The sequence below is a fragment of the Rhinolophus sinicus genome, chromosome 2, assembly GCF_057876585.1.
Source record: "Rhinolophus sinicus isolate RSI-liver-muscle chromosome 2, RSI-T2T, whole genome shotgun sequence".
In the NCBI taxonomy this organism is placed as follows: domain Eukaryota; kingdom Metazoa; phylum Chordata; class Mammalia; order Chiroptera; family Rhinolophidae; genus Rhinolophus; species Rhinolophus sinicus.
Window position 1 is genome coordinate 61,977,162 of NC_142502.1, and position 26,421 is coordinate 62,003,582.

The window sequence follows — 26,421 nt, forward strand, 5'->3', positions numbered from 1 at the left end:
GTGGGTCCTCCTTTAACTTTGCTGAAAGCAAAGAATTAGAAGCCTCTTGACTGGTGAAGAAAGAGCCTTATTATCCAGACATTAGTTATTCACTTTATCAGTTATTCAAACCAGCCTTCTGCATTGTCTCTTTGGCACCGGGGGATTTCATGCCCTGGGCCTTTCTCCTGTTAGGTGGGAGCAGGACTGGTGGTTAAAGGGGAGGAGGGAAAGGGTGCATTTCAGGCAGGTCATATAAGAAAGAGCACAGGCAACAGGATTGGGACATTGATGCCCTTCAAACTCTCCATGTCCAGGTATCTTAGAAAGTGTCCCTGATGTGTGTGTGGCCCAGCATGAATACCTTCCAAAGGCTCTCTTTTGCAGCTTTGGGGGAATAAAAGGCAATAAGTCCTATAGGAATGTGATAAACCAACGCTAAATTCAGGTTGAGACGTTTTCCTGAAACTGTGGACCTACAAGCAGACAGGTGGGCCGAGCACTCCCAGACCTTCCAGGAGCACCCGTGTAGTTAGAGGGGAAGGGATGTGTAGACTTCATAATAATGGTTTTGAGCCTATGCTTGGAAACCTGTTCTCTGCAAAGACTGCTCATGCCCGAGGGTATCATAAAGTCATTCACAGAACTAGGTGCCTGTTTAATATAATAATGAAATCTTCAACTAAACCTGTTAGGTACAAGCGACTGCAATGTATACTTCTAGTGCAGCTGTGGGAGCTTGGCCATATGGTTCAAAAGGGTTCTTTCTTTTTTGGTGGGGTGTGCAGTGGGGAGACTTTAAATTCCAGTGCCTGATCTAGAAACATCAGTGCCTCTCCTCCCTTGGACCCCCCACCCTCCCAGAAATGCGTGCTTATAGACACCTGCCTCATGTCCAGGGCCAGCTGTCAGTCACTGCTTTCCTGGCTGCCCCGCTGTGCTGACCTGCTTTCTGGCCCATCTGTGGCCTTGGCAGGATCCCCTGTCTTTCTGCCTCCGGTCTGCCAGCACCATAAATTAAGGACCTTGTTCCCAGAGAGGAGCGGCCAGGTGTGTACATGTGGCTGCATGGGAGGTGAGGCTCCCGGGATGTCACACTCATCTGTGTCTTCTAAGCTCCATTTTCTCCCGAAGTCACATGGCCACTGTTCTTCTGTAGTTGTTGAACTCAGGGTTACCACGAGGAAATAGGTTCCAACCAGATGACTGATCATTTCAAGACAGTGGCTTAAGATGTACTTGCTTCAATACCATGTTATGCTTGCATGGCAATTTACATTTATGGAATTCAGATTTCCAAAGCAAATCTATCTCAAGTGTTTGTATGATGGCTATAAGGTGGCTGAAATATTAATAAGTACACTTGCCTATTTTAAAATTGCAACTATAATTTGGTTTTAATTCTACCTGAATATGAAAGTGGACCCTCAATTTAGGTGGGTAAATGTGTTTTTTTTGTTTTGTTTCTTGTTTTTCCTTTTCTTTTTCCTTTTTTTTTAGCTGTGGGGCAGAGGAAGGTATAAGAATGCTTGCAAAATTCCTCTTTTTAAGTCACAGTTTTAACAAAGGATAGGAAAACCATTGTAAGGAGCTGTCATTTACTTAAAATGGCTAAAATCGTTAAAGAAGCAGTTTTAGAGTCCGTCTAATATACTTTCCTGGGAGCAAACTATAAAAATCTTATTTGTGGGACTCTCTACATGATGTGATACAAGCGCTAAGAAGAGCACACGTTAGGGACGTATCTTGGCAGCACTTGCACCTATTGCCTGTATTTCTAAGCGTGCTCTGCTGGTCTGACACCTCATGTTTTTATTTCTTGCTTGTGAATTCCTCACAATCACAGAAGTGCCCACTAATTGTATCATTGAGGAGAACATTTTACAAAATGCTGTAAAAGAATGAAAGCATCAAGAGTGATTCCCGCGACCTAAATTTGTAACACGGCTAGCCCCCTACAGAACCCACAGAATGTACTATGTCTCCAGGGCCACCTGCAGCCCCCTGAAGCCATTCCACATGTGCCTTGGGACACACATGTCTTGGATTCCTAGATCTAATTTTGGATTGAAATTACGCAGTATATTTTTCCGTTACTTTTATTTGTTGTAGATGATAATAACAAATATGGCAGGAGAAACCATCCACAATCCCTCCGCTCTAATAATCCAAGTATTTTCTTCTTTTTAGTGTCATTTTTAGTCCTTGTAGCTATATACCACTTTATCAGTTAGTCGGTAATCAGACTATTTTATATGGTTGGCAGGGATAACCTGCCACAGTTTCTAATGATTTGAGATTGTGATGTTCTCTTGACATTGGCTAGTTTTGCTCACAGACATGTCCCCTTAACTCCCCTGTTCAGTTAAAAACATGTGCAATAACTTTTTTGAGGTGCAATATACATACAATAAAATGCCCTCATTTTTTGTTTTGTTTTTTAAGTACTTTTTTTTAGGACTTTATTGGGGGAACAGTGTGTACTTCCAGGACTTTTTTTTTTCCAAGTCAAGTTGTTGTCCTTTCAATCTTAGTTGTGGAGGGTGCCGTTCAGCTTCAAGTTGTTGTCCTTTCAGTCTTAGTTGTGGAGGGTGCAGCTTAGCTCCCTGTCCAGTTTCCGTTACTAGTTGCAGGGGGGCGCTGCCCACCATTCCTTGCGGGACTCCAGCAATTGAACTGGCAACCTTGTAGTTGAGAGTCCACTGGCCCATGTGGGAATCGAACCGGCAGCCTTCGGACTTAGGAGCATGGAGCTCTAACCGCCTGAGCCACCGGGCTGGCCCTAAAATGCCCTTGTTTTAAGTGCATAGCTCAGTGCGTTTGCCGAATGTATACAGTTTGTAACTACCTCAAATTCAAGATGTAGACTATTTCTACCACCCCAAAAAGTTCCTTTGTGTCCTTTCTCAGGCAGTACCTCAAACTTCAGCCTTTCTATCATGGCTTTTTCAAGAATTTCAAATATGTGAAACCATATAGTAATAACATTAATTTTTATTTGACCTATTTTAATGTATAACAAAAGTGCTGCAAATCATTAGTCTAGAAATTTTCCAAACTACTCAATCTCCTAGCCTACTGTCCAATATTTGTCTTTCATTTTAAACAACTCTTTAGAGTGTGAGGATGAGAAAGTTTCCATTTGCTATTTTTTTTCATCATTTCTTATTATCTGTAGTATTTTTATTTATCTAGAGACTAGGAATACATGTTTATTAATTTAGTTTGGGGAATAGAAGAATGCCAAAAAAATCTCCTTTTTTATTGGCTTTCTGTGTTTGTCCAGGTTTGGGGTCAAAATAGGGGTGAAAAGTCCTCAAATTCTGTCCTGCAGATCCCTTTCCCTTTTTTTGCTATAAAAAGTAGACCTGTTCATACACTTCAAATTGGCAATAATGAAGAGATCTGACAACACTAAGTGTTGGTGAGGGTCTGGAGCATTGGGTGCTCTTACACATGATCTAGTCAAGTTCAAGGAGTTCATTCCTCTAACCCAACAGATCAGTCTTCAGGGTGAGACCTAAAAACCTCAGAAATGGGCACAACGAGGAGTGTATGAGACTGTCCACATTATCATGGTCTGAACTAGCACGTAACTGGAAACATTCTGAATGTCCATCAACAGGCAAATATATGATAAATTACAGACCATCCATAGAATGAAACTTTATAGAGTTAAAAGGAGCTATGGGGCAGCCGAATGGCTCAGTTGGTTAGAGCGTGAGCGCTGAACAACAGGGTTGCCGGTTCGATTCCTACATGGGCCAGTGAGCTGCACCCGCCACAACTAGATTGAAGGACAACGACTTGGAGCTGATGGGCTCTGGAGAAACACACTGTCCCCCAGTAAAAGAATTAAAAAATATAAAAGAGCTATGCTCTAGAGTTATATGCTTCAATGTAGATTAATCTCTGACATAATGTTGAGTGAAAAAGGCAAACTGTAATATATGTGTATAACTTGATATTTCTGTACATTTTAAAACAGTGTGAGTGAATTCTGTATGTTGTTTAGGAATACATATGTATGTAGTAAAGTATACAGAGATGAGTGAGAATAAAACTAAACTTGGGACAGTGTACCTGTGGAGGGTTGGGGTAGAGTGATGGGATAGTCTGGGAGGATGGGGAGAAATGCACAGGGCTTCAGTGTCTAATGTTTGATTTCTTAAACAGAGAGCTGCATACACACGTATTCATTATATTATTATATAGGTATCATCTGTGGGAAGGGGAAAAAAATACTATTGCGTTATTTGGGGCAATGACTGTTGGCCAGGCATCAGCAACCTTTTTCTGTAAAGGCCCAGATGGTAAATATTTCAGGCTTTGCAGGCTATACTGTCTCTGAGGAGTTTCTACAGAGGAGAACCACTCAACTCTGCCATTGGAGCATGAAAGCAGCTACACACAGTATGTAAACAAATGAGTGTGGCTGTGTTCCAATCAAACTTTACTTACAAACAACAGCCAAGGGCCCCATTTGGCTGCTCTGGACCAGTGGTTCTTAAAATTTTTCCTCCTGGCTCCTTCCCCATCCTCCCAGGGACCCATATCATGTTTTCATCTCTAATTGTTGGTCACCATTCACCAGGAGACTCAAAAAATTGGGAAAAATTGTATCCCAAGGAAAGTCTTAGGTGACCTTTGTGAATTTGCAATTCACAGAATTGCAACTCTGATCTTCATGACTGTCACCAAGCTAGTCACAACTGCCCAAAGCTGTGTTTTTCTGGCCTTTCTTCTTCATCTGTTTGTTAATAAAACTTAAGTTTTCAATCTTGAATTCTATGAAACCAGCTTTTATTGGGCCTTTGCAAAATATTTTTGGAGGTTGTACCCAGACAGTGTCCATATTAAGAATGTATGTGGGAAGGAAAAAAATGTTTAACTATGAGGCAAGGTGCTGGAAAGGTTATCTTGCTTGGGGGGAATCATTTCACAACATATGCGTGTATCAAAATATCACACTGTACACCTTAAACATATGCAATGTTTATTTGTCAAGCATAACTCAATAAAACTGGCGGGGGGTGGGGTGGGGTGGGGAAGAATATACGTGGAAGGCAGCGTAGAAGGTGTAGGAGGCAAAGCGGCCTCCCCTAACAGGACTGTGCCTTTGTTCCCAGGACGATTACATGGAGGCCCTGGCCAGGCTGCACCTCACAGTGACCAGGGCCTACAAAGTGAACACTGACATCAACTTCGAGGTGTTTATTCATAAAGTGGATGGTCTGTCAGATGACCACAAAATTGAAACTCAAAGAGATATTCACCAGAGGGCAAATGATGACCTTGCTGATGCTGGATTAGAAAAAATTCACCTCAGGTGAGAACAGAAACCCCGTAGGGTTCACAGTCATGAATGGAAAAAAGCAGCTGTGGGGTCCAGAAGTGGTTTGGCACGGGAAGTAATGTACCCCATTTTGTACTGTAGACTTTGGGGTAGTATTTGAGAAAAAAAAAAAAAAAGCTTTGCATGTGCTAATTCTAATCTTGGGAAAAAGCAGTGGGGCTAAAAAAAAAAAATGTTTTTTTACAAATGGTCAAAGCTAAGATTCTTCCCCCATTTGAAAAACACATAACATAAAACCCGTGAACATAATCCAGGAAGTTAACTGACCCTGAAGTTTACAGTTCTTGATAAATACGGTAGTATCTCTAACTCTGAAGGTAATTCAAGTAGAAATACAGAGGAAGACCACTTCTCGATCATTTTTTTGTGAGGTGCTACATATATCCTTCATTTTGCAAATTGGAAAGTGAAAAAATTAGACACGTCAATATGAATAGTATAACCATTACCAACCTAAGGCATGTATGCAGATAACCTGGTGTGCATTCTCTTGCAGAATGTAAGGTAGCTGGTGTGGACACATACAATGCATTTTTAAGCTGCCCATTCCAGCCAGTCAGCAGATGAGAATGGGCACAGTTCTTGCTTTGGGGGAGTTGGGGAGGAATGGCCTGTTAAGACATGTTCATTTTTTACCAAGATCGTGTTGAATTCTCAACGGGGCTGGAATGTGTGTGTAAGAAGTGTAGCTATAGAAGGCGGGGTACTGGTGTTATGACAGAGCCTAAGCAATCTATTTCTCAGTCGGGGAGAAAACGTGATGAAATATTGTTTCCTCTTTCAGCTTTTATCTGACAAGCATATATGATCATTCAATATTTGAAGCTTTTAGCAAAGTGGTTCAGAAACTAATTCCACAACTCCCCACCCTGGAAAATTTGCTAAACATCTTTATCTCAGTAAGTAAATAATATCATCCTGTTAGTGTCATTTGCAGATTTAAGATTAACATTACAAGAGTGAAAACTACCTTCTTTCTTCTTACTCTTACAGCATTTTAAGGTCACCGAAGCATTACTTTTGGAGATTGCTCCTACAGGTTGTTTCAGGTCCTTTAAAACTTAACTTCAAACATTGATTCCTGTACTTCACTGGTAGAATTAGCATGTTTATTCAAGTTGTAGGCTGTCATTGAATGTTAATAGAGTCCTACCAGAGGTAGGGAGCGTAACAGTTGGTCTTGGCGATAAGATATATAGGTTCACACCAAATGACGTGCTGGCTGAATGACGCCTACAAGCTGCCAGCTCCAGTTAGATTTCGCAGAGTAGAACTGAGGCAGACCTGTTGGTTGTACTCCCATTAATTCTCATTGCACAAGTTGAGTTTGCTTGTTTAGATTTTTTAAAATTTATTTTTTAATTTTAAATCAGTAAAATTCATGTTTTTACTTGGCCCTTTTCCCTAGCTGTAGGTAGACTTCTAAGTCAGGAAACACCACTGAATTTGTTTACCTAAACTATTAATACATAATGTGTGATAATAATTCCACTTTCATTTCTTACGCAAGTCCATTATAAAGAAGTTTATGACAGTGAGGTTTAAATTATAATAAAGTGGAACAACCTAAATTTTTAGTAACTCAGTTTTTGCTTGTTCGTATTTTACATCGAGGATGGCATGTAAGTCTATGTAACCATGACCTGGTCTGAAATCAGCTGTTGCTTTAAGTCAGCATCGTCTTTTTGTTTCAGAATTCTGGAATTGAAAAGGCATTTCTATTTGATGTGGTCAGTAAAATTTATATTGCAACTGATAGTACCCCAGTGGACATGCAAACCTATGAGCTCTGCTGTGATATGATTGATGTGGTTATTGACATCTCTTGTATTTATGGGTAAGTGAAACATTTTTAAGGCTATAATCAAGCCATACTTCTTTCATTACTTTGGAGACATTTTTCATTTACTTATTTGATTTTAATACTTTTGTTTAAACGAGATCTATAAATAAATATACCATTTAGCATGTAACAAATAATTATTGAGTAAATGCCTGGCACTATGTTAATAATCTCATTGCCTACATTATATCATTTAATTCTCCACTATTCCATTAGGCAGGAATTATCATCCCCATTTTAAAGATGGGAAAATTGAGGTTCACACTGGTTAAATTTCTAACCTCTGCTTACACTGTCAATAAGGGACAGAATTAGAATTTGAACTCAAGCCTAACTAATTCCTAGTTCCTCTACTGAAAAAAATCTGTCATCATATCGTGCACTTGGGAGAGACAAATAAATAGTGTCTTTGAACTCTAAATAAATATCTCATATTAACGAGTTTTGTTATCTTCTTTATCAATGGAGATAACTACTGTTTTTTTTTTTTTTTAAATATAGTTTTAATTGTCTTCTATTGTGGGCAGCAGAGAACTATAAAACTAAGCAAACATTAACTCTTTATTATTATGGTCTTATGTTCTTAGAAAGCAGAATTTTCTGAACATTTAGAATCATATAAAATAAACAAGGAGTGGGGAAAATTGATTATGTTACGAGACATAGAAACAATTGCACATAATTATATATTTGCTGAATGGGTGTTGTACGGAGTGAATGGGTGTGAACTAGTTTGTCTAATTAAGACATCAAGTTGTTGCTGCCTATTTATAATGGATCTCACATCCTCATCCAATCATTGATGAGTTTAAGCGTTTTTCATCTTGCTCTTTATTTCCCGGCTGTGACCTTCTTGAGACAGCCTCCTCTGTCAGTTTCTGTAAGAGTCTTAGTCTCACCATTTCTCTCTTCCAGTGGCTGAAAATTCTTTGTTCACTCAGTTCGTATTCTCTTGGTTAACTCTGTTATACACACATGCGCACACAGTCCCTTCCTTTTTGCAAAAGGGAAAGTGATATTTCTCAGGACTGTAGTTAGGATAAAATATCATTGGGCTTCACTTGGTAGACCCTGGATAAATGTAACTGCTACTATTATTATTTTTGTTATTATTATTATTATTGTTATATTATTATTATTATTAAACACTGTCATCTGGCTTTAGAAATAGACCTTATTTCCCAAGATTATTGCCCCACAGTAATCTATTGTTTTTAAACTGTAAGTGCATGACCTTGAAACAGTCAAGAAAACTGAATGTACCCTGATTACAGTCTACATTGTTGTGTATTCAAATACGATGAACAACACAGTCTGGCACATATTTAATGATATGCATCATCATTATTGTGCCATATGGTAATTAGACGTAAGTGGTACATTGTTCATGTAAATGATGGTAATCAAAGTTACTTTTACCCAGCTAAAACAAAATGGGGAGGGAGAGGGAAGGGGAGGGAGCGGGAAGGGGAGGGAGCTGGGCCCTGCCGTCAACTTGTTTTTCTGTGGTAGAGTGTTCCTGCAGTGTTCCTGAGAACCCACCAGGTTTAGTGAGAACCAGTCTGAGTCTCAGGTGGGGCGGGGACTCGGGGTTCTGGGGTTTCCTCAGACTGCTGGAGAGGCAGGGAGCCAGCCCAGTTAACCACTAGGGCGAGGGGGCCAGGAATGCACACAGCAGCCCAGGAAGCAGGCTTACTGCCAGCTCCCAGCTGCTCCCTGGAGACCAGCAGGGTTTAGAAGCAGGTGACCTGGTGCCTCAGTTGGTTTGCTCAGGAATCTCAGCTGAGCTTCTGCTAAGGTAGGTCATTTCTACACTCACACACACACACACACACACACACACACACACACTTTAAAATACGTTCCATCTTCCTGTGTTTTCATTGCTTTGTAGATAGAAATTGAATAGTAGAACATAGTTGTTGCAGTTGTAAAACCTCACCAATTTCTGCTTGTAATTTTTTTTGGTCTTTTTGTTTTTCCAATTTGTTTAATGTTTACTTTTTCCTGATTATGAATGTAATCCGTGCTCATTGCAGAAAATATATGTGAAAGTATAAAGAATAAAATTGAAATACCCCTTAATCTCATCATCTAGAATTAGTCTCTAACATTTTTATATGTTTTATTCTTATTTCTGTGTGTCATTATTAGGATAACGTGATCACTTTGTATTTATAACTTCATGTACTGTTTTTTTAAATTTAACATTATCACTTAAGAATTTTCCTGTAATAAACAATGTTTCATGTCTGTATAACATAGCATTATATTTACTGAAGAAAACAGCAGTTTTCTTCACTGGGCAAAAATTTTTAAATGTTTCAGTTTATTGTTCTCAGAACATTACTTATAAACAAGAGAAATTCAGTCTAGAAAAATAGTAGCTAAAAATAATACAAAAGAAATTAAAATTCTGTTAAAACATCTTTAACATCTGAGATCCAACACTGAAAGATTTTTCTTTACTGATTTGGTAGGTTATAGTGAGTTGAGTCATTTTTTAAAAAAACTGACTTCCACAATTTACTTTTAAGTAGCCATGGGTGTGCCAGTTTTGTTTTGTTTTGTTTTTTAAGGAGGGTGCATCTCACAGTGGCCCATGCAGGGATCGAACCAGCAACTTTGGTGTTATTAGCACCACACTCTAACCAACTGAGCTAACCAGCCACCCCTGTGCCAGTTTAAAATAGTCTCAAAACTAAAAACTTACATTTCCTTTAAAATACAATTCAGGCATTTTCAGTTAATCTGGTTTGTCATCCTACCCCCTTGTGATATTTATGAGATTAAAAGCATTAACTCTGAAATTAGATTAGTCTGAGATCTGGCTATACCCCTATCATCCATGAGCTTTGACCAAGTTATCTTACTTTCCCCAGTCTCAGTTCCTCAATACCTAGCTTAGAGGATCCTTGTGCCAGAAAATGGATAATGCATGGTAAGAACGAAGAATGGTGCCCTCCACAAAGTACGTGTTTAATATGTGCTGGCTCTTACTATGCAAAAGTGATAAGGTTTGGCACCAGCTGAATTACTATGCTATATTAATAAGGCTTAGCTCAGTTCCAGTTAAGTCAGGTTTTCTGGTCAATTATTCATATATTTGTGAAGTAAAAATAAATGGGAAAATGTATACACAGTTACAAATAAGGGGAAAAGGTACAGGAAAGTGCTCCTTTGCCAATGAAGAAAAGATACATAACTCTTCCATCATGTCAGTGTCTTCAGGGGATCCAGTTTCAATCATTAAGGTAATAATAATGATAATAATAGCAGTTAATAATAATAGCAGTTAACGTGAATTTTAAATGATCTGAGTATTGTCCTCAGTGCTATCTATGTATTATTTCATTACATTAAGAAACTTTGAAGTAATTGTTAGTATACAGATGAGGACATTGAGGCTCAAAGAAGTTACTCAATTTGCCCAAGTTCACATAGTAAGAGAGCTGAGATTCAAACCAAATTCATCTGTGGGCCACGCCATTTTTTAAATAGACCAATATATTTACTTAACTTTTTATTTTGAAAATATTTCCAGCCTACAGAAAATGTGCATTGATAGTACAGTGAACTCCTATATACCCGTCACTGGGATTCACCAGTTTTTTATCATTTTGCCATATTTGCTATTATAGCTCTCCCTTTTCCTACTCCATATTGTTTGTTTTTGCTGAACCAGTTGGGAGTAAGTTGCAGACATCATGATTCTTTGATCCTAGTTATTTGAGCATCTATCTCTTAGGAACAAGCACATTGTTTTACAGGACCACAGTTTAATTACCAAAGTAAGCATATTTAGCACGGCTACATTACTCTGTTATCTAATATATAGTCCATATTCAAATTTTACCAGTGACCCCACTTCTATCTTTTATATCGTCCCCCCCTTCCTGCCCCTGGTCCAGGATCTAGTTCAGCATTCACTGTCCTGTGTCTTTAGGCTTTTTAATTTGGAACAGTTCTCTAGTCCTTCTTGGTCTTTCATCAGACCATGCTTTTGACAGCCTGGTTATTCTCTCATGAGAAAATAAGACGCCCTTGTGGGCCACAGAGGAGAGAACAGCTAACCTCCATCTCTCACCTGTGTTCCTCAGATGCCTGGAGGGTTACCTACCTGCTGCAACAGCCACTCATTGTGTCAGTAGGAAAGTGACTGTCATAGTCTGTGTACATACTTGTGATTGTGTGTCTGAGATCTTTGGCTAAAAGACACTGTAAGTGCAAAGTACTTGTCATTATGATTACCATGCTCTGTGTTAAAGCTGGTCTCTGTTGCTGGGTTACAATTTGTAGTTCTTTCTCAATGGTCAAATATGTTTTGGTTTCTGTCTCCATTTAGTCTCAAAGAAGATGGAGCAGGAACCCCCTATGACAAGGAATCAACAGCCATTATAAAGCTGAATAATACCACAGTTCTTTATTTAAAAGAGGTGACAAAGTTCCTGGCTCTTGTTTGCTTTGTCAGAGAGGAAAGCTTTGAAAGAAAAGGTAATTTTGTGTGTGTGTGTGTGTGTGTGTGTGTGTGTGTGTGTGTGTGTGTATGTGTGAGAGAGATTTAAATGAAGCATCACATTTCAGAATAATACTGACTTTACTGCTTGTTGAATGTGGTTAGCAGCTTCCAGACTTTAGTCACAGGCCTCCCTTGGCTTCTGGCCATATCAGTCAGGCTTTGGGGATCTGTGAATCAGCCTGCCCTCTACTGAACACTGCCATGAGGTGAAAGTGGAAGTGAAGTGACCCTCTGACCAGGGGTCTTAGCTTTTCTGGGAGTGGAGCAAGGTGGGGCATTGTTGCCAGGCTGGAAAGTCTCGCACCCTAGGGAGGGCCCCCAGCCGACAGTGCGAGTCAAGGCCTATCTCTTGGTCTACACCTCTGGAAGGTTTTAGGAACCGTGTGACCACTTGTGCTCCCCATGTAAAGGAGAGGACTCGTACTAACATTAAAGCTAGACAGTATTTAACTTCTGTCGGCCTTTGTGTATTCTTTAGTCCTCAAAACACAGGGGTGGCATCATTTCAAAAAGAGAAGACATGAATATACCTAATAACATCACCAAATATCTTTTTAGGACCAAATTTAGTTTTATTTTAAAACCAAAGCACTTTCCCCCTGCTACCTAAACTGGAATACCAGCTTACTGATATCACCAAGGATTTGTGCTAGTACCTAGTATATGATTTACCAGTTCATTGGGTAAAAAAATGTTCCAACAAAGCGGCAATAGTCACATTTACTGAAACAGCTTTTTCCCTTGTAAAGCAATACATGTTCACTATAAAAATACTTTGAAAATTTAGGAAAGTATAAAGAACAAAATACAACCACTCAATTTCACCATTTAGAATTAAACCCCATGTTAAATTTCTGGAATTTTCTTTCTTCCTGCTTTGCTCCCTTTCTTTCTTCTTCCCATCTTCCCTCCTTCCTTTCATCTCTTCCTTCTTCCAACAAAAGTGAGGCCATATTGTCTATACAGTTTTATATCCTTATTTATATCATGAAATCTTTCCTAATTCATTGAGCATGAAAACATAATTTAGATTTTTGTTTCTTTTTATTACAAAATTAATAGATTCATTTAGAAAATTTAGAATAAAAAATAAGCAAAAAATAATTATTGATAAGCTTCTCACTCTTAACATTTTCTGTGTAAATTTCCAGCCTTTTTCGATCTAATCTATATCTGTATATGGGATTGTATGATAAATAAATACTATTTAGTGACCTTCACTTAATTATTACAGACATCTTTCCAAGTTCACTAAATCATTTTTACCACGTCATTTTAATGAAGGTGTTTCTTCTGTTAGAAATTTATATTGTTTCTAGATTTTGATGTTATAAATAATCTATGATGATGTTCTTTGCACTAAATATTTGTGTACATCTTTGGTTATTCCTTCAGGAAAAGCTTCAATAAATGGAATTACTTAGATCAAAGGGTAGGCATGGTTTGGTGGCTTCTAATGCATATTACCAAAATGTCCTATATAGTACAGAAAGATTTTATGGGTTTATACTACTAAGAGAATATGAGTATGTCCATTTTGCTGTATTCTTTTCAATATTGGGTATTAACATTAAAAACTGATCATTGAAAACTGGTATATCATTTAAATTGACATTTCCTTGCTTCTTAGTGAAGTTGTATTTACTGACTATTACCAACTAAATTGCCTTTAGTGTCCTTGGCTCTCAAAATTTAATAATTAAATGGTGTTAATCTTTTACTTCTTATTTTCATTTTGCTGAAAGTAAGAACAGATTATATACTAGATTCGTGAAATTTTGAAAATAGACAAAGCCATTGTTTCACTTTCTCAATTACAGGTGACTTTACCCGACCCAGGAAATATAAGTGACTTTCTCCCAAGGTGATCACCACAGTGTATGGCAGTCAGAACTAAAGATTCTTGATTTCTTCCTGTATAGAATCAGTTGTATGTATTATGTTTTAAACCATGATGCATACATTTCCTTGGTTAAAAGTATTTCCAGTATTTATATTTGATCATTAATATTTCATGTTGATTTTGGAAGCTAAGAAAAATAAAGTAATACAAATAATACAACTATGGCCCCCAAACCATCTAAAATTATATTAAACTATAATTTATTAAGCTGGAGAGCTTACTATTTTTTTATTGGGGAAGGGGAACAGGACTTTATTGGGGAACAGTGTGTACTTCCAGGACTTTTTTCCAAGTCAAGTTGTTGTCCTTTCAGTCTTAGTTGTGGAGGGTGCAGCTCAGCTCCAGGTCCAGTTGCCGTTGCTAGTTGCAGGGGGCGCAGCCCACCATCCCTTGTGGGAGTTGAAGAATGGAACCGGCAACCTTGTGGTTGAGAGGACGCACTCCAACCAACTGAGCCATCCGGGAGCTCAGTGGCAGCTCAGATCAAGGTGCCGTGTTCAATCTTAGTTGCAGGGGCTGCTGCCCACCATCCCTTGTGGGACTCGAGGAATTGAACTGGCAACCTTGTGGTTGAGAGCCCACTGGCCCATGTGGGAATTGAACCGGCAGCCTTGTGGTTGAGAGCCCACTGGCCCATGTGGGAATCGAACCGGTAGCCTTTGGAGTTAGGAGCATGGAGCTCTAACCGCCTGAGCCATCGGGCAGGCCCCGAGCTTACTTATTTTGAACTGATTTTAGACTTTACCAAAAAGTTTCAAAAATACTCCATAGTTTACATGTACTCCTCATCCAGCTTCCCCAGATGTTGACATCTTACATACTACAGTACAGTTATCAAAACTAGACAATTAACGTCAGTATAATACTATCAGTGAAAGTACAGACCTTATTAAAATTTCACTAATTTTTCCAAAACACCCTTTTCTGTTCCATCAAGTCGTTAATGATGTTGGTATGTCTTAATTACTGGTGACACTGACCTTGACTTAGTTAAGGTAATGTTTGCCAGCTTTTCCACTGGAAAGTCCCTATTTTTCCCTTTGTAGTTAATATATGCTTTCAAACTATGTAAGTCCTGTTTCTCTTCACACGTTTGCCCACTAATTTTAACCTTCATCTATGATTGTAGAAGTAAATTTAAGCAGGAATTTATCATGTAGATCTTTGGTAAGTTATTGCTAAACCATCTCTGAGGAGAGGCAAATTTTGTAGAATTTATTTAACTAGAAACCTAGGTATTAGTTTTAATGTCATAACTAAGAAATGTAAAAAAGTAGGCAGACTAGGTTGAACCCCATCGTGTTAAACTTGGGTGCTTTTTAGGGTAACCAACCATCTCCATTTGCCTGGGACAAAAGGCGTTTGCGGGACAGGAGACCTTCAGTGCTTTAACTGGGAATATCCCAGGCAAACCGGATGACTTGTTCATCTAGCTTTCAGGAGCTTGTCTTTAGAAAGAACTTAGTGCTGAAAAATGCATGGAGTCATTTGATTTGTTTTGTTGCTTTAATCTCAAGTATTGTTGAGTCCTGTTGGTGCTGATAACCAACACTTGGTGGTTAGCTTTTTCTCCTGTTGGTCTCTGAGTTTTCATTAAAGATCTCAGTGACTGCTTTGGTGAAAGGAAGGGATTGAAAGCAGATGTGGGGTTCTCAGCCTTGGCTGCACATTATAGGCACCTTGCAAAGTGAGGCGGTTAAAAAATACGGACATCTGGGTCCTTCTCCAAATAATTAGAATAGAATTCCTGGGAGAGGGGCCTGGGGTTTGTTAAATTTTTAAAAGTTCCCTGGATGTTTTTACTGTGCAGCTAGGGTGACAACCACTGAACCAGAGAAGGATGTAGGACCATCATATAACTGTGTATGGTGGTAAAGATAGTGCTTATTTTGTTCATGTCTCTGTTCTTGTGTTTTCAACTGCTTTTCGTGAAAGGGTTGAAATAAATAGCAAGCTCTTTACATGAATTCTTATGTCCTTTAAAAACCTCAGTTGTGAATTTTTACCTTTTTACTTTTAAAACTCAAAATGCAGCAAAATTAGTTTTTTTAAATTTGCACATTTACCAATGTGCAAAGATGAATAAACTAAGATTTGCCAAGAACTATCAATAGAATGTCTCTGAAATTTCTCAGGTTGAGTATTTGAGCCAGTCAAACTAACCTTTCTTCCTAAGGCAGTTGGTTGCACGTATTATACACAGAGAATTGTAAGGTTGTTTCCCACTAAATAAGATCATTTCTTTGCTCCTTGTTTCTTATTACTTTCCCCCTTATTTCCTCATTGGTCTTTTCTTGAGGAAATGGTCTCCTACGTAGTTTTACTGCACTTCTGGTCGTTATTGCTGCAGAAGCAGCAGAGGGTGCCACTCAGAGTTTACTACTCCTGGAAGCTGAGAGGATGTTTCGTCCAGTTCACTTGCAGTTAATTGTATGACTACTTTGAAGAGTTTCACTCCTTGACTGGAATCTCAATTCTTTCTTTGGGTCTCTGGAAGCATCACCTCAGTGGATGTAAACACTGGCCGGGCTAGTCATTTTGATAAGTTTAAAGAGAGCAAATAGAACCAACTGCCTATCCTAATTGGTGTAAATATTATGTTGCTTTCAACACTTGCACAAATTAGTGGTGGTGATAAAAAAGACACTCAAGACCTTGGATTATCTTTCATTCTATTTTTGTACTACTAACTGATTTCTGAAAACAGAGGAAGATTCTCCCCTATTTCTCTATTTAAAATTTGCTTAATATTGAAGAACTGAGAGTGTCATTGGTTATTGAATTCGTGAGCTTGCATTGACCTGAAGTGACTGTTACTACTCTAAAAGCAGACTTTGCTTCCCTCAGGGCTTATGACAATGGTTTAAATATAATATATATCCAGTAAATATTGATTTATCGATTACTTGATTGATACTGTGGCTTTGAGCTCTCAGCCATACTCCAAGTCAGGATCTGCCTCGACTCAGACAATTCAATAATACCTTTTGGAGAGAAGTACTAGTAAATATTTCATTGAAGATATATCTTAATTGTAAGAAATCTAATTCTGAAAGGTAAAAAAAAAAAAGTGCAGTTCAGTTCATTCTTTTACATCATAGATACCTTTGAAAATGTGTTATGTACTCTGGAAACTTTCCTTAGGAAAAAATACACACTCATGAATTTTGCCTGCAATTCCTGAAGGCCAGCTGCAGACCTAGGGAAATTTGTGGACTTTATCTTAAAACCGTTCCTCTACCGCCCCCTACTGGCTAGTCCTCGCCATGGCTGACATGAACAGGAGATTATTTCTGTGACATTTCTGAATATTTTGGTTTTCTTCTCCAGGGCTTATTGACTATAATTTTCATTGCTTCCGGAAGGCCATCCATGAAGTTTTTGAGGTGAGAATGAAAGTGGTGAAATCGCGAAAGGTTCAGAATCGGCTGCAGAAGAAAAAAGGACCCACCCCCAATGGGACCCCTAGACTGCTACTGTAGGTGAGGTTTCAGGAACATCTTTTAAAATCAGAACTTTCAATGAGGCTGCTGCACTATGTTGCACTAAAGGAAGAGGAAGAAGGATATTGGGACACATAACATAAATTTGTTGTAAAAAAAAAATTCCTGCAACCCTCTTGATCTTGTCGTTTTCAAATAAAGCAAGCACTTTGAAGCAAAAACTTGTATATTAACAATGAAGTGAAATCCACTGTAATTTCATTACACAAATGTAAACTTTTATGGTCTGTAGTTAGAAAAATCCTGTGAGAACTGCCAGGAACTGTATATATTTTGCACTTTTTCATGTTTTTTTCTCATTGAACTAAACTTTGATAAAACAACTTTTCTAAGCTTTTTTCTGTACGTGGTGTCAAGGACATGCATATTGTAGTTCCTGTCTATATGGCAATGAGAAACTAATCAAAAAGTGATGCATTGGCAATGACTTTTTGTAAATTTGGGAATCTTTGCTACCAATTGTTGAGAAAAATCGTTTTTCAGTGGAGCTGGAACAGATTAGGGCAGCAAGCTCCAGAAGCAATAACTATCCTTTGTTTATAACGGGTGTAAATGGGAGTTTTGTAGACGAATATTAGCACCAAACGTATCTAAACATTTCTATAGCTGTGGCAGTGCTTCCCTACTCAACAGTTTTTACAAAGCTCTTTACCTCAACACACATCTCTATAATCGTTTTATACAGAGAGGTTATTTCTTTTTGCTGCATTACTGTTCTTTAGAACGTTTGGGACCAGATTTCCAAAATGGTGCCAATCACTGGAGAGAAATAAGAATGTTGCAGAATTGCAAGGTTCCTGGGGGCTCTTTTGTACCTGCCACCCAGGCTAAAGTAACATCCGAGGTCACATGATTTCCCAAATGTAGGTGATTGGCAACTGCAGATGTAAAACTATATATACAGTCTGTATGTTTGGCCCCTATGAAGTGGGCCTATTATTGTGCCACATTTGAAATGTTAGTTTAGGACCAGGTTTTGTTTTGTTTTGTTTGAATTGCTCCGCGATCACAGGAAATGTCTCAGATCTGTACCACAGAGCTGAATCCTGTTGGGCACATTTGTCACCTCTGAGTCTCCTCATCTGTGACAGTGTGCCTTGTGGAATCTGCCTGGTCCCACCTCACGACTGAACTAGAGCTCAGCTTGCCAGCAGCATGCCCTGCATAGCTGAAAAGTCATCCTGAAAAGCCCTAAAACTCAGTGGGCAGGATGGCGACAGGAAGCATTACAGTTAGCTGTATGTTTGTTTCTATGAAATTCTTTCACTTATGTTTACTTTAGAGTAACAGCAAGGTAAGAGACTCCTAAACTTACCCCCATCCCAAACCAATCCAAGGAGATAATTCTAGGTCCATCCCAAGAGTCAGTCCCTAAGGTATGCTTGTGCGTATTAGAAAATACATTTTTTTAGCAAAACCTCATAGGGATATTAAAGCTGCTCCTAGCAAAATGTATCAAGTTCCTAATGCAGCTTGTCCTTGAAACTATTCCACTTCTGTTTGTGGCTTCTTTCTATCTTCTCTCCTTCCTCTCAAGTCCTAATCCTTTGAGGCTGGTTACTGCAGTTTAAGATGGTAGCTGATTGGGGTTTAAAGTTTGAGCCCTCCCAAGGGTCTGTGCATTTTGGAAAGAAGTTTCCAAAAATCATGAAGGAGCTCTAACTCCTTTCCTTATAATTTCTGCTCAGAAACCTGGGTGAGTAGGAACCCCGGGTTCCAAGGAAGTCTTTTCCCTGATTTCCAGACCTGTACCCTGTTGGACCTTTGCCAACAGGCCTGGTACAGGTGGGTTATTCTTATAAATCTAATTCTCTAATATTTTTTACACACTGTTTCTTTTTGAATAAATAAATGAAGAATTGCTTTTCTAATTGACTTTATCCTCAAGATAGAGACATTTGCCTATCTGGTAAATCACACGTTACTTAGGTATATACGTATATTATTGTAATCAAGTGGAGCTTACATTTTTGAGCTGGGTATATGATGGATTTTGTTAAAATGTGCCTTAAGAGCCTATTACTTCAAGAGCAAACGATTCTTTGGGGGAAAGGCAAAATTAATGCTATGGATAGGACCCAAGTTCATGGTACTAAGTGCACTCTTTGATTAATCACACACTAGTATAGATTACTGCCTCAAACCTGTAAGCATGGCAATGACCTCTTAGTTAAAGAGATGTAGGAGTTATGTCTAAGCATTCAGTTTTTAAAGTCTGTGCCATTAAAAGTACAAAATCTCTCAATTCCTTTTGCATTTTATTTTTGATAATGGGACTTAGCTTATTGCAACATGCATGGCTACATTTAGGTCTCAAATCCTATGCTATACATACAAAGACCAAATACATGGCTATAGGGACTGCTCTGGAACATTTTTGTTCATTTTCAAAGGTTGAGAACTTGACCTACAGGTTTGTAGGACAATTAGAACGTCTATGTGGAGGTGAGACTCTGTGAATTATCTATCATCTTTGGTTATTTTCAGGGATGTAGATTAGTGTGTATGACCAGGGTAAAGTGTGTTTGAAGGAATATCAATAAAAAATGGGTTGACATTCATGGACAGTGTTATTTTGTGAACATATTTTGGGCCCTTAAATATAAAATGACTAAAAACATAGCAATATTGTTATATACGGGTTATATGCTAATTCTGGAACATACTCCAGAAAAATAGCTGAACTCTCTTGATTATTAAAGTGCAGTATGCCTTCCACTTGTATGGATGGATGTAATTTATAATCACATATAGTTTTACTTTAAGCAGTACATCATTTATAACCATTGTTAAACCATTGCTTTCATGAATGTTAACCTCCAATTTAAAAATCTGTGTCATATGCTCATGATTTGGTAAAGCTCTCATTTTATTTTAAGCATACTCATAACTAATCTTTCTGGGAGCAGAATGGTCTCTTTTGTGAAAAGGAACTATGGTCTTTCATATTTGTGAGGTTGTTTCCCATACACACATATGACTGCTTTATTGGCCCTGTTGGGTCCCTTTAGTCAAATATGTTTGTCCTGATTAACCAGCTTTCATTTTGTGGAAATGAACATAAATCACTCTGTTTAAATTGGATTTGCACTTTTATTTTTATTTTTTTAAAACCCTCTTATCCTTCCATATTTTTGATGGCAACATGCCTGTTTAGACTTTACTGTTGTTTCAGTAAACTTCAGATATTAATTCCTGCTGCTCTGGCCCTAACCCTTAGCCGCCTGGAAAGTCTCTTCCTAACAGTCCACCTTAGCATTCCTTACATGCTTAGTAAGATTCCACTCTACGAATTTTATAGCTCTCCTAAGAGTTCTCTGAAAGGGCTAGCATTATGTGTTATATCTTATATATAAAATCCTGTTTCTGATAGAAAACTTGACCTGGAATAATGGTTTTCAAGATTTTTAATCAGTGGTAATGTTAAGTTTAGGAGAAAGAAAACACTGCCTTTAACAGAATTATTTAATAATAGATATTGAGAACACACAGTACACAACACACTGCTCTTAAGTGCTTTCACATAACTTATCCTCAAAAACCCAAGAGGTTGGTACTATTATCACTCCTAATTTACAGTTGAGGCAACTGAGGCCAAAGAGGTGAAATTACACGATCTTGAACTTGGTCAAGATCATGTGACTAGTAAGACACAAGGCCCAGCCAGATTCTGACTCAAGAATCCACTCTCTCAACTACTACTCTAAGCAGCCTCACCAAATCTCCCCTTAAATGCCCTCCTTCCACAAATATGAAAAAGGGGGACTTGAAGTTTAGGATATAGTACTGCATAAGTTTATGAAGGCTGAGATGCTGAGATATTTATATGAAAATCAATAAAAGCAGTCTTATAAATGTACTTCACTCAGAGAAGAAAGTCAACAAATATGTTTTTTTCTTCCTAATCCATTCAATAACTTTAGTGCCAAAAATAATATTAACAGAGTGTTTAAATGTCAGAAGAAAATTTAAATACCTTTTACAATCATTTGGTTTATGTTTTCTAAGAAGTAATAGTATATTAAACCCTGAGAAAATGAAGAGAGAATAAGCCTTTGATCTTAGCTGTATTCAACCTTTTACCTTGCGTTTTTAATATATTTAACAATAACTTATAGAAACCAAAACACTGACCTGGATTAAAATTCGAAAAGATACATTTCAATCCTAATTCTTCACACCTATATTTAAAATGGCCACTAGCACACCTCTACTGGACTTTTCCATAAGAGGAGCCTCAAATCTAACATGTCCAAAACTGAACTGCCTTCTTTCCTGTTAAATATTCTGTGATGGTGTGACTACCCTCCCTTGCATCCCTGCCAGAAACTTGGGCCTCATTCTTGACTCTTCCCTTCTGCTCACCTCCTCCAATCAATCACCCACTTCTTCCAGCTCAGTCTTACAAATGTCTATTGGATCTCTTTTCTCAGTCTCTTCTATCACTATTCTAGTTTAGACCGATATCCCCTGTTATTTGGATCTCAATAGCCTCTTAATCAGTGTCTCTCTGCCCCATCCATCCATCCTCCACATAAGACCCAGAATGACCTTTCTGTTTCTGACCATATCACTCGCTTGTTCTACACCCTTCCTTGTTCTCCATTATCAGTCAACTCCTTAACAGAGTTTGCAAGACCCTGACTCCCTGGTCCTTACCTCTCTCTCCAACCTTGATTCATCCTTATCAGAGCTGGACCAGCAGGCCCACACAGTGTGTGGTAAATAAGAGGAACTGTGAGTTTTAGTTCCCTTGTCAGTCATTTTCTGGGAGAAATTATAATTTATTTCATTCAACAGTTATTGATTGGACACTTATTATATGTAAGACATTGTGCTTAGTAAAAATAGCTAAAAGACAGATAGTGGCAATGGAAGGATTTTAATATCTAAAAATTATAGAAAATAAACCACTTTAATTTCAGATAGGCCCTTATAGGTGTCAGTTTTCACAACCACAGTTGTATCAGACTTTACCACTCTCCAGCAAAGACCACGGATAACATAACTAGCATCTGAGAAGTTGAGTTATTCAACTAGTAGCAGAGTGATAGCTGTATTTACTATTATTAATTTACTGTAAGACTAAATACACTATAAGTAGGTTGAGAAAGTGAGAATGTTTATTGAAGTAGTACTTGCCCTTGTAATTAAGAAAAGAGGTAAATTATCTTAAAAGTGTGAATTTTAAATGTTATTTTAATGTTCATACTTTGCTAATACATACATGAAAGCAATATAATTTCCAGAATTACATTTAATAGAAAGTTTCGTTTACTGTTACTCCTCTTTTCAATCTGTTTGTACCAGGGAACTGTGAGTGCTGCGTAAGGTAGATATTTGTGTTATCTTAATATGTTGATCTGAGTCACAGTACAAGATGTGAGAGGAGTCTGACTTAAATACCTTTTACAGCCATTTGGTTTTCCAAGAATATAGACTCTAGGGCTAATGCAGAGTTTCTTTTTAGGTCATTTTGAATTTTGAAAGGTTGGATGATATTTTTAAATGTGCCAAACTTTGCCTAGCAGATTCTCAGGAATACCTGTTTTTATCATAAATTCAAGTTAAGTTCAGGCAGTGATCTTATTTCAGTTGTACCATCAGTCTCTTTCCAGTTTTTTTTATAATAGTCATGATAAAGTGAACATACAGAGGGTGCCAAAAAAATGTATACACATTTTAAGAAAGGAAAAACTATTAAAATTGTAATACTTAATATATACCGATAACAAAAGATGAATACAAGTCACGTGTATACATTTTTTTGGCACCCCTGGTATAGGCTTGAATGGTCCTCATCATAATTTTAAAGATACTTCAAACTGTATCATATTGTTCCAAGGAACAATTCAATTCCATAAAAACAAATAAATAGATTTAAATTATATATAAAATGAATAAAATTATTAAAAATAATAAATAAAAAGTAAATAATGAACAAAAATAAGATCTTTAAGACTAGCCCAGTAAATACCTGTCAGTGGTCTTTGTAGACTATAACATTTTCAGTTTCAATAAATGATTTAGCAGTTAAAGCTGAGATGGAGTCTAGTCCCCAGTATCCAATCTTGAAAAAATAAATTACCTTAAAAAACAGAATGACCATGTAAACTTACAACCAAAGCAGTCTTTGAATGGTATGCTTGTAACTGCCCTGGGACAGACTGTAGGAGTTAACCCTTTAGGAAATGCATTTTAAACTTTTTGTCGTTGTGAGCCACAATAAATATAATTCACATTGCAAACTATCACACACTCATACTTGCAAATATTACTTTTTTAAATCTCATGAAGTATTGTCCTTTCTATATGCAATGCATTCTAGTATTTTTCTCTTTCATTTCTTTTTTAAAAAAGATCTCACAATTCACTAATGGGTCATGACCTGCAATTTGTAAAGCACCGCTACTGTGAACCCATTGGCCAGATCAGAGATAGTTGAGGACTCTTTTTCTAGCATAAAATATTTTCCTTCTCTCTCTGTTAATTTTTAAGATCTTAACAAACATAGGGGAAATTCTGAGGAAGATCTTGAATTTTTCTTTCATTTGATCAGGACTTTCTAATGTGTTTACCAGAGCAGTTTTACCTTTCATTGCCACCCCTTGGATGTTTTTGTGCTCGTATGCTGGGTTGTATTAGAAAGGAAGGGGGACCCAGGGGATTGCAGTCCTGAGAGAATCATCTATTACTCTGTCCTTGACTATAAGAAATAATTTTACTTGGAGTTTGGTAACTCATGAGTTCATATCTAACTTTTATGGGGTCCTTTGTTAATTCAGATGACATTGGTCTCACCCAGTATCAAGAACCCATAAGTTTTGCCCTTTTGTGCTATTTTCACACTTCCAAGAACCAGCTGGCCCTTCCCCATGAAAAGTTGCTGATCTAGCTGTGAAACTCAGGATGGAGGTGTGAGGTGGAGGAGGGCATCAACTAGCGTCCAGCTGCCTCAGGCCTTGACCACCCTGCTTCCTCAATCTGTACTAATAAGCTGCTAGGGCAAGGGGGCTCTTTCTAGTACCCCAAAACTGAGGTAAAAAAACTAAGGCCCTTCCCTAAATGGCCAACTACAGTAGAGCAATTAAGACCTCAGTTTCTTCCATGCTAACCCTCACCATCACTGTGGAGAATCCCCTTCCTACAAGATGTTTGTTTGCTTCCAGCTTCCATTAATGTCTAAGTCCCTCAGCTGTTGCCTAATTCTCTCTGCCTCCGTTCCACCTTCATCAACTATAATAGATAATACCAGGACTCAGGACTTCTCCCAGACCTCTCTGTAAGGTGGTCCTGGTAATTAGGCTTTCATTTCCCCTCCATGGGAAGCAGTAAAGGGACTAATGGAGAGACCAGTCCTATATGGCTCTCCACCTCAGTGGGAGAGGAAGGAACTCAGGTTTATAACGTGCAAGAAATGGTGCTACCAATTCATGTCCTACTGTTTCAGGCCAGTGTTTCCCAAAATTACTTGATCTTAAGAATCATCTAGGGAGCTTAAAAATGCAAATTCCTGTCTCTACCCCAGTCTTCTTAAATCAGAATTTCTCGGCAGAGGTTTGGGAATCTGTATTTAGATAAGCACCCTAGGTAATTCTTATAATTCCGGAGACATTGTTTGGCCTGTAGTTGTTAAAAGGGATGGGGAAGGTTTGTGGTGGGGACTAGGATTGGAGTCACCTAGGGGAGCTTTCATCATTCCTCCACTTCTGCACACACACACACACACACACACACGCACGCACGCACGCGCGTGCCGCAAGTGTTAGTGTCTCCAAAATGATTATGTAGCTTTTAAAATCTACATTATTTAATCTACAATTTTATGGATGTAAATTAAATAATTAAAAGTCTATTTGAATCATTTATTAAATTAGATATTTAAATACTTATTCACATTTAATATCACAAATTATACAAAATGGTATTTAGAAAAATTGCTTTTTTCTCTCACTCAAATAATTTTATTCAAATTCTTCACAGACATCTTCTACAGCAGGGTCTTTAGCATCATTGGGACAGTATTTTGAATCATCTAACGGTTCATTTCTAGTTATTTAAGATAGAATATATTTTAAATTGAGTAGGATGCTGTCTATGGATATTTTACTGAGTCTCAAGAACCATTTGTTAAACATTACGACAGGATTTTTCCCCCACTGGCATATTCAGTCTCCACAAATAAGTATTTCTTATACTCTTCTTTTCAGTGACTTTTTACAGTCAACTAATAGTGATTTCCAATGCTTGTTCTCCAAGGTCACACGCTCAGGAAAAATTAATAAATATGTCTTCACTTTTTTCCCCAATTTTGTTCAGTGACCCTTATAAGATAGAAAACTGCCACCACTTGAAGTCCTTTCAAGACATAGTGTCGTCCTGAAAAGTATTTTTTGTTCAAAAAGGAAAGTAAAGACAAAAATATAAGGCAACTCTCTTTTCTGAAGAATGATGTATTTGTGAAAAGTTTGCTCTCTATTCTGGAATGTATGGTATATATTCCCATTTAAGAACATCTGACCTAAACCCAACTTCAACTTCTGGGGAAGTCAGACTGGCTCAGCTGTTTTCTCACAAAATGCTGGAAGGCAGGTGGAGTGTGGCATTACCTGCACGTTTTGGTTATTTTGTGCTAAAGGGATACATTGCAGGGAAGTCCAGGACTGCTTTTTAGAAGTTGATGAGTTGGTTATCATTCAAAGTTTGCCTATAATTGTAAAGTGGATGTAATGGGAAGCAGAATAGTGTTGTTTGTCCTAAAGACGTTAATAATATTGCCGAAATACCCTGTGGCTGCAGAATTACTACAGGAAGTTCCATAATTCATGTGTGCTCTGAGCATTATCTGTAGACTGAAGAATGTTTCACATCTCTATGAACTATTTTTTTTTTTTTTGGAACTTTGTGGATGCTCTAGTGGTAAATAAAATACAAATTTGTTTAAAGTATTCAACTCATAGTAATTTTTTGTCCTTTTGCACTTTCCTTTGCAATGAATACAAACTGAAGCTACTTTGAGGGTAAGGAAATTCTAAGCTATTTAGGCTAGTTTGTAGGTGACTAACTTTGATCAGTCAGCAAAGTGGCCAAAACGGGTCCAGAGAATGACAAATTGGGGTGACAGGATATGGGGACACAAGAAAAAAGGCACAGAGTGGCAGGACAGTGCCCCGAACAGCTCTTAGGGCACCGGGACTCAGCAGGAGGGAAGGAGAAGACAGAGCTGTGCCAGCGCTAGCTGATGACACATCATGAAGTAACCTATTCTTTCACCCATGAATAACAGTTTCAACTTAGTTGCAGGTGTTTCCTTTAGAG

General features: G+C 38.0%; 1 protein-coding gene across 1 annotated transcript in view; it reads left to right on the top strand.

The window, feature by feature from the left end:
- RRAGD (Ras related GTP binding D) overlaps positions 1-26,051 on the top strand; it is a 47,600-nt gene extending 21,549 nt beyond the window's left edge. The window contains exons 3-7 of the mRNA XM_019743289.3: positions 5,109-5,308; positions 6,120-6,234; positions 7,030-7,172; positions 11,524-11,672; positions 16,931-26,051. Coding sequence (XP_019598848.1) covers positions 5,109-5,308; positions 6,120-6,234; positions 7,030-7,172; positions 11,524-11,672; positions 16,931-17,082 — 759 coding nt within the window. The 3' untranslated portion in view covers positions 17,083-26,051. The remainder of the gene's footprint in view (positions 1-5,108; positions 5,309-6,119; positions 6,235-7,029; positions 7,173-11,523; positions 11,673-16,930) is intronic.
- The last annotated feature ends 370 nt before the right edge of the window (positions 26,052-26,421 follow it).